General features: G+C 42.4%; 1 protein-coding gene across 7 annotated transcripts in view; it reads left to right on the top strand.

The window, feature by feature from the left end:
• The first annotated feature begins 1,467 nt into the window (after window positions 1–1,467).
• VPS13B (vacuolar protein sorting 13 homolog B) overlaps window positions 1,468–9,590 on the top strand; it is a 1,123,013-nt gene continuing 1,114,890 nt past the window's right edge. For all 7 annotated transcript variants that reach the window (XM_075582636.1, XM_075582637.1, XM_075582642.1 and 4 more), the window contains exons 1-2: window positions 1,468–1,576; window positions 3,500–3,682. In XM_075582636.1, coding sequence (XP_075438751.1) covers window positions 3,536–3,682 — 147 coding nt within the window. In that variant the 5' untranslated portion in view covers window positions 1,468–1,576; window positions 3,500–3,535. The remainder of the gene's footprint in view (window positions 1,577–3,499; window positions 3,683–9,590) is intronic.

Here is a 9,590-nt window from a genome sequence, read left to right as displayed (position 1 = left end):
GTGGTGGATATGAGAGTCTCTGGTAGGTTGTTCCAGTTTTGGGGTGCACGGAAGGAGAAGGAGGAACGTCCGGATACTTTGTTGAGTCTTGGGACCATGAACAGTCTTTTGGAGTCTGATCTCAGGTGATAGGTGCTGCATGTGGTAGGGGTGAGGAGCTTGTTCAGGTAGCTGGGTAGCTTGCCCAGAAAGTATTTGAGGGTGAGACAGGGCCAGATTCGGGAGGAAGTATAAGGAGCTCTGTTTTTCCCATGTTGAGTTTAAGGTGGCGGAGGGCCATCCAGGATGATATAGCAGAGAGACATTCAGAAACTTTGGTTTGTACAGCAGGTGTAAGGTCGGGGGTTGAAAAGTACATTTATATGGTTGTAAGCAGTGGCGTGAATGTGAATAAAAAAAAAAACAGTTAAAAGTGTATTGTGGTTTTTAAAACTTTAAATGATTCAAATAGTTGTCATTTTAATGGAAACATAGGAGCGAACCTATGCACAATTCAGCTCGTTTTTCTCAATCTGTATTGCAGCCTCACTGTGATTGGCTAAAGAGTGTGACATGCAATGGCAGCAGCGTGAAGCGAGGTCTTTCCCCCGATCGGCCGCCGTGAGTGTTGAGCCGGCAGAAGTATAAAAAGACAGGCTTAACACAGCCAATTATAATTGCCACATGCGCGGCCGATGTATAGAACGTCAGGCCTGGACACAGCCAATTCTAATTGACGCGCGTGCACTATATTACATGCCTTAGGCACAGTGCATTTCATGTCCCGGTACAGTAATGATGGAAATAATCACCAATATGAATATGTGCTAATATACCATATATATATATATATATATATATCACTAACATTCAGGGACTATTTAACACCTCAAGTCATAAATCACAACCACATACTACATAGGGTTATGTATCAGTCACAGACAACATTCTTATATGCACTGTTTTTATGTTAAACCTTGCTTGCTTTATTCAGTGTACCTTCACCGGAGGAAGAGATCAGCGTATCTCGAAAGCTCGCACAAATAAAAGCATTTCTTAAGCCACAGAATGGTATCATCCATTCATGAGATTATGTATGTGTTCTTCAGTATTAGGTGATACCTTTTTTATTTGGACTAACAATGTGTCATAGGACAAGCTTTTGAGAGTTTTCCTCTCTTCCTCAGGTCAGCATTATAGTATAGCATGGATAATATGTGTTTTAATAAAAGCTCTGCCTTTCTCTTTGTATGTATATAATGTCGGTGGTTGTCTACCTGCCTCCCCCTATTCCAAAAATGTGTAATATCGAGCCCTAAACGTGTATCCAGCCCCTATTCCACGGTTTGCCGCTCTCCACCACCATCTTGCTCTATCCCGTCGACGCACACACCTGCAAACACCTGCACACGCACACAGAAGCACAGTCACACACAGGCGCGCATCACGTGATCCGGATTCGGGAGCTGGTCGGGCTGTGGTGTGACGTCAGGTCCGGCTGGCACCAGCTCAGACCCGGAAGTGTGCTGAGGAGACAGCAGCAGCAGTAACAAGCAGGCGGCGTTGGCCGGAGAGGCTGTGCCGGTGTGTCCCGTGTGTAAGTCTCAGCTCCCACTGACACATCGCTGTGACCACATCCCACTCCAAAGCTTATTTCCCAGGGGACTGCGCTGCCCATGAAGGTTTCAGCCAGCGAGCGCTCTGCTGGATGGGGCACTGCGGTATCTGCGGGCTCAGCTTCTCACCAGCAGGATAGATTTGATGGGAGCACATAGAGACACGTATCAGGGGAAAGGGGGGCAATCCTGAGGCACAATCTGCTGCACACGTATAAAATAAATGTACAAATAATGCACGGGATTTTTTTTTGCTTTGACATGTATGTATATGTATGTATGTATATGTATGTATGATGCATTATGATTTTTGCCCCAGAATTGCACTACTTTTGCCTAGATACAGAAACCCCCTCAGTGTGTTAGGTCAGAAGCCGTTTCTCACAATACCCCCAATGAAACGTTTTATTGGGAATTATAGTGGTTCAGATTATGACTTTTGGGATCACTTTGTGTATTTCCTTTATGTTGTGTGTATTGCATGACATGTTCTATTCCTTCCCCCCACCAACCATAAAGTACACCTTTATATCTCTAGACTGCTGCATCCTATGGAAGAAAGGTGAGAGAGCCAATGCCTGTGTATATTGGCAGGTGAAATGTGGATCTGAAAATAGTTGGAATAGGGATTGCGCATTAAAGCAGCAAAACACAAAATCTTATGTTTAAAAAAAATTAAGTAAATCAGTTCTGTAGTATTGAAAAATAGTTTTTTTTTTAAATTTGTTTTTAAAACTTTTTTTATTCAATTCTTAATGCGATTTTTGATGAGTTTTAAAGCATCCTTTGATTTCTAAATCAGGCTTTATCCCACCTCCCCTGCGGCGCAAGATATTTGCAACACTTTTTTGTTTGTGATAATGTATTGCCAATAGTCCCATCAGTTAGAGCTGTCAAACGGTAACAATAGATGCTTACCGTACTAATATGTATGTATAGCTTTATTTACGGTATACAGTGCCACTAATGTACATAGCGCTTCACAGCAGTAACACGTGACATAATCCTATAAATAACAAATAATACAAATAACACATAATGGGTAGAAGTGCTTCAGACATAAGTAACATTGAGGAAAAGTCCCTGTCCTGAAGAGCTTACAATCTAATTGATAAGGGTACATTGTAGCTGCTTAGTTACTGACTGTTGCAGCCATTATGTTAGTCACACTCAGGATTTTTACAGGTTTATAACAGGAGCACCAAACAATTGCCAGCTTAAGTAAGGATGTAGAATTATACATGGTCACATGCTTTACATATACAAATAAGAAAGGGGATAAAAGGAGGAGGGGATGTTATTGCTGCTGTAAAAACCCACATTATTCATATTATATGGGTCGCTGGACCAAGGAAGTATGTTAAAATGGAAAACTTCAAATTTTACCCATCCAGTCACTATGAAAACATTCATAATATAAAGTGAGCCTGTTTTCCAGAGAGTGCACTGCACTGTTTTTATTTACTGTGCAATCTTACAAAAATTGGCAATAGCTTGTTATTTGCACAGTCAAATATAAAAAGAGCTTTGATGAACTCAACAAAAACATTTTAAATATGCCTTCAGTCTTTTGCAGGTGTGTATAAAAAAATGTCTGGTGACATTTTTACTGTATGACTTCACATTCTTCAATGTTTATAAACTTTACTAGTGACTCGCGTCACCTCATTATATACTAATGTCCCTCATGGATCATAGTGAATATATTAATGCAAGCATTTTATTGCTGACCCAACTGCACTCGCTTGGTATGAATAATAATTTTACATTTTCGATATTTTAGCCCATTTAAACTCGTAGACAACAGAAAGGGCAAAGCATTGTTGAGTCTGCACCTTAAGGGGTTACTTTTGAACAATATTTAACATTAATTTTTGTTGTCCATTTTTTTTTTTCAAACTCAGGTTAAAAAAGACGACGGATACTGGAATATTTTAACAATGTTGGAGTCGTACGTGACTCCTATTTTAATGAGCTATGTGAACCGCTACATCAAGAATTTGAAGCCTTCAGATTTGCAGCTGTCACTATGGGGAGGAGATGTAGTTCTCAGCAAACTTGAATTAAAACTCGATGTTCTTGAGCAGGTACGTCACCTTCATATCGTGCTACAATAGGGATTATATGAGATATCAGCCAGTTCTTACAGGATGGAAGAATTCTGTTTGTCCTTATTGTAACTATCATGGAATAGCCCCAAAGCACCATTCCATCCCACCGTCATCCACTGCTTTATATTATAAGACATCCGATCAAAAAAACGTCATATTGTCACCCCCACTGTAAAATGTTTTCCAATTTCTCTTATTGAAAATGTGCATTTCCTTTTTTTTTTTTATTAGTCTGTACATTGCATTCTTCTAAAATGCTTCATTTTACCAACTTCCATTTTTAAAAATAATTTTATATTCAATATTAGCAAAAAACATTTCTCATTCTGTACAAACTGAATTATATTTAGGGATTCCTGTTTTCAGTGTTTATTTTTGAGTGAAATTGGTGCTTATTTTTTGTTCCTGTGTTTTATCACTGTTAACAACCGGAAAACATTGAGACACATTTGAACTGGGGGGTTTCTGCACTTTTATTTAGTCTCCATACCTCCTTTGTGTTAACTTTTGTTACCTGTCTGTGGCTGGGTTGCTACAAGAGGTCTAATTCCATAAGAAATTATGATTCATTTCCGTTTTTTATCAGTTTTAAAGAGGCAATCCAAGCATCTTAAAAAAGCAAAAACAAAAAAATGTTTTAACATTAAGTCTTCATCGAAGGCTGCATATGTTAAAACATTTTTTTTATTTGTTTTTATTGTTTGTTTTACCTTTTTATTGAAAACGAATTACCTACGCTGCCGGTCGATTTTAGTTCACTCGTGTTCGATCAGTAAAATCCTGCTTCACACGGCTCACTAAATGGCTGCTTTTCAGTTTTAATTCAGTCCTTTAAATCAGTGTAACTCAGAAGTTACAATGTATTTTTATATTACTAAGGTAGCGTTATCTATTGTTACAGTTTGCAACTCACACAGCTGGGAACATTAGTAACAAGTGATCACAAACTGGAAAGTGTTACAAAGATATTGCACTGCTGGGGACATGTGCTAAAACCGGCTATAGACATTAAAACATACTCAGTGTATCAAAGCTCATTAAAAATGGCATTAAGCGTTGAATTAAAAAAAAAAAAAGTAGTACGTTTCTAGAATCAAAGAACTGACTTATTTTAGAAACACACCTGTAGGGTATTGCTTGGATTGCTCCATTTAACTGGAAGTGCAAGATCGGTCAATGGTGTTTTTCAGTTAAAACCTAAAATTGGAAATCCCTAATTATATTGTCTCATCACTTCATTGAGCTGGGCTGGTAGCTGTGTTTTGGCCAAGAAAGAGTAAGGCCGCGATTATAGTGGCCGCACGCACGACCGAGCCCGTGACCTCACGCGTGCGCGAAACATGAACTAGGCTGGATGCGTGGCCGTGATGTCACGTGAGCGGTTCGCCCTCATAGTCTGAACCGCTCACGTGACGCGGTCATCGCGCAACAAAATAAAAAAATGTTGCGTGGAAAATCGGCGGCGCCGGCGCGCGCACTCTATGGCTATCCTCATTGAGGTAAGGCCTTTTGATTGCGGCTCGCGCGCTGTCGCTTGGACTATGGCCGCGGCCTAATATTCATAAGCAAAATGTCGGCATTCCAGTGGACAGAAACAAGTACTATAAATTCATAGTTATGAGCAAATCACCAACGTTTTGGGCTCGATGTGGACCTTTTTCAAGATGGAAAAGGTCCACGTCGGGACTGAAACGTTGATAATTTGCTCATAGCCATGTGATTAAAGCACTGGAGTGCTGATGTTTTGCTTGTGAATTCCATTCCATCATTAGCCACTCTCCGTTTGAACAAGATTTGCTAAACCGAGGCTCTTCAACTGGCGACCCGTAAAAGGGCCTTGATGTGGCCCTTAGACCCTCTACCCATGCTAATTTCAAGCTAGTTCCTTAGGCCTCGGTCCCGCTGCGCTCGTTGGCGCGGGCGGCAATGTCGCGAGTTCCCCACCAGCAGGGGAATCCTCGCGAGCCGGTCCCGGTCCCCACTGGCTGCACAGCTGATCACACGCTGTGGCGCGTCAGCCGCTAGGAGACACCACAGAATGGTGTTTTCTAGCTTCGACGCGTCACGTGGTGTGGCTGTGAGCCAATGGGGAGGGGAGGCTGCGGGAGGAGGAGAGGCTTCGGGGAGCGGGGAGGAGTGTGGAGTGAAAGCAGGTGAGTGCCTGTCTGTATATGTGTGTGCCTGTGTGTGTGTGTATGTGTGTGCCTGAGTGCCTGTCTGTGTGTGTGCCTGAGTGCGTGCCTGCCTGTCTGTGTGTGTGTGTGTGTGTATGAGTGCGTGCGTGCCTGTCTGTGTGTGTGTGTGTGTGTATGAGTGCGTGCGTGCCTGTCTGTGTGTATGAGTGCGTGCGTGCCTGTCTGTGCCTGTCTGTGTGTGTGTGTGTGTGTATGAGTGCGTGAGTGCCTGCCTGTGTGTGTGTGTATGTGTGTATGTAGAGAGCCCGAGTCCGTGGAGGGAGGGGGGGGGGGGGAAGAGTAGCGGGTCCCTCCTGCAGCCCGTGGAGGGAGCGGGGGGACAGTAGCAGCTCCCTCCTGCAGTCCGTGGAGGGGGGGGGGAGAGTAGCAGCTCCCTCCTGCAGTCCGTGGAGGGAGGGGGGGGGAGAGTAGCGGGTCCCTCTGCTCAGGCCACGCCCCCCTCCCTGTCAAACCTCCCACCTCCCGGTCAAACCTCCCACCTCCCGCTCCGGCTCCCGCTCCCTACAGACCGCAGATCGCGGTCTGTGTATCTCAGCGCACCGCCTGTCAGCAGCGCGGGTGCGCTGACTCTGGGAGCGGGGCCTTAGCCTAAGGCAGATGAGTATGCTTTTTAATGCACATGCAAGTTAAGATAATGTAAATATAATGCTACATTTTACATGCTTGCAAAATGTTTAAAAAGTAATTTTTAAGTCTTGTAAATACCTAAAATTACAATCCTATAAGCTTGTGGCCCTTCCTAAACTCTTAAGCAGACATTTCTGACTGATACTCCTGCTTATGAGCTGCAAATAATCTTCAGTATATTTACTAATAGACAAAATTCAATAATACGCTGACATATTGGTGAAATTGTAGTTGATCACTTACATGTGCAAATGCTAGTACCACTAATATTGTAAAGCACTTGATTCACTCGCCCTCAGTACATTTTTTCAGTTCAAAAACAAAGCTTGACATATTTTGGGGTTTATCTTCCTTTGCAATATCTTGGCCAAATGATGTATTTTAGAGCTGCAGATCATGCAATATCCTACATGTGTTATTTTTTTAATATAAATAAATCAGGTCTGTACTATGAGAGAAAATACATGTAGCATTTTTTTTTTTACAATTCTGAATGACATTTGTAATATATTATAATGTTGCAAGCATTTTTTTGTTTCTATAGCAACCATTTACAAAGTCACATCCCCTTCCTCTTCTGAAACAGGCTCTGGCATACACCTTTTTGAGCCCTGTCCACTCTATAGCAGTGCACCAATTGTATCTAGTGACTGCCTGGTCACATGATCTTCCCTACAGAACTTTGCATCTTTGGTCCTCTTCTGCTGCACTGACGCCATTTAGTGAACACCCGAGCCGAACCTTCACCGATCGGCTAATTACTTATTGTCTGGCTTGTATTGATGCACATATTAAAAGGAAAACAAATTAAATGAAAAAAAAAAGGTAGTTTGGACTGTTGCTTTAAATGACCTGCCATTATATTCCTTGATGTTATGTTTTCTTTGCTATGATTTGGTCGCTATGTTTACTGCATGTAACTATGTTTATTGATATCATATTTGGCACATTGTGTAAGCCATGAACATGGATTTAAGACTTTTTGTTGCATATAATAGTTTTTTAATAGACGGTACTAATCAAGAAGAGCAGATGAAAAAAGGCAGTGCACTGCCTGTAATAAACAGAGTAGGGGGAGTGAGGGATCAGTTGATACACACTATACAATATACGACGATACAACATGCATACAGTAAACCCAGTGCAGTGGGGATGGGACAGGAACTATTAAATTATAATATACAGCAATATATTATAAATACTTACACGGCCGTGTGTAAGTACAATCCAAAGAGGGTGTCTTTGTGATAAATACTGACCCCTCCACAGGTGAGTGCAGGGGGATCACAGTGAGTATCTATATAATAATATAAATACTCACAAGGCCCAGTGTGAGTAAAGGTGCAGGGCAGATGTCTTTAAGGTCGAGTCAGGCTGTCCAGGGTGGTTGCGGACCAATCACATCAGGTTTTGCCCATGCATGGCTATGGCTGATCTGCCCTCCTCTCTGCCTGTAATAAATGGAGGAGGCTAATGGTAGCAAAAACAACCTTTTAATAAATAAAAAGATCAAACATCACCCCTGGGTCATCCAGAAAACGCTCACCTACGCGTTTCGGGCCGTGCGCCCTTTATCAAGGAGTATAATCAAGAAGAGTACTATAATACAGTGGTGCGCAAACGTTTGTTGTTGTGCCCCCTGCCTGCTCTCCCTCAGTGCTCGCGCGCTACCCCCCCTTGCCTTAGTGTGGCGTCATGTGACTTTACATCACATGACCTGCGGGGTCATGTGACGTCGTGTCACATGACCATGCAGTGTTTGACGCTGCCTTGCCATGGAGACGCGTCCCGAAGCCGGCTGAAGCTCGGTAAGTTGAGTTGCAGAGGCCTTGGGGAATTGCCTTGGGGAAGAGCAAGGGGCCTCTGCAACCACTGCGCCCCTTCCCCCGAAAGATCTTGCGCCCCCCTGCTATAATACATAGACGTTAAATGCAGTATAATGAGGCGATGGGTGTGTATTCAATAATATAATTACGTTATATCATAAGTAAAACATTTTCTTCATGCTGACAATATACACATTGCTGTACATATATAAATAAAAATGGTAGGCGCGATGAGTCCCTGCCCTGCATAGTTTATAATCTTATGTTGATGCCCGAGGCATGGGGACATTCAGTGACTTCATTTAGCTTCTCCTTCAGCCCTTTTTGTAAATAAGTAATTTATGTTGTTTCTTAACCCTTTGAGTGTCACGGCCCCTCAGGCAACGCAGGGGTCACATGGTTGCTCTTGAAAGTGGTCACGTGACAGCGGTGGCACTTAACACCCGGATACAAAAGAGGTGGTGTCCATTTCCATTTCCCTTCACTTAAGATAGGTTTGGATGTGATTTGAGCTTTAAAATAATAATAATAATTAAAAAAACAAACCACTCCTAGGGCATGATGTAGTCACTTCGCCATGCGGGCCCGGGAGTGCCAGACCCCATGACGTAGTGACTATGTCTTGGGGCACTCAAGGGGTTAAGTAACTGGTAAATGATGCCATGCAGCAGTTAAAGAATATTGCAGGGCTTTTGGTTCTCCATTGAATTACTGCATTTTGGGGCACCTTGCCTTTTTGGAGCAATGAATCACAAAAAAAGTATGTTATTTTAGTTAGGAATATAACCGTGGATCTAGACAAGTTCTCAGCGAGTCTTTCTTTCACTCTACTTCACTGCCCGTCTAGCTTGGTTCTTGCAGACCTGCTAAACTTTTATCTGGCTTCTAGTGTCGCCATAATGAATCGGAGCCTCGGCTTTGTACACATGTTCCAGGATGGCGCACAAGCTCATGGTGACAGGAAACAGATTGTCCAGGAAATGACAGCAGAAGACTTTGGAGTCTGAAAACAGAGCTCATTACGCTAGAAGCAGTCTGAAATTATATCAGATTGTTTTTTTTAAAGGGGTGTAAAAGGTTTTGACTTTTAAAATATTTAAGATAAAGTAGTAGACATAACATTTTAAGAATGATTATGCTGTATAGGTGCCAAAGTAAATTTCTGAACAAACCTTTTTTAAGTGAACTATACGCAATTCTCATTTTTATAATCGGTTGCTCAAAATTCTGATCACT

Source organism: Ascaphus truei, chromosome 2, assembly GCF_040206685.1.
Source record: "Ascaphus truei isolate aAscTru1 chromosome 2, aAscTru1.hap1, whole genome shotgun sequence".
Classification (NCBI taxonomy): Eukaryota; Metazoa; Chordata; class Amphibia; order Anura; family Ascaphidae; genus Ascaphus; species Ascaphus truei.
Note: the sequence above shows the minus strand (reverse complement) of the source record. Positions and strands in the feature narration are given on the sequence as shown.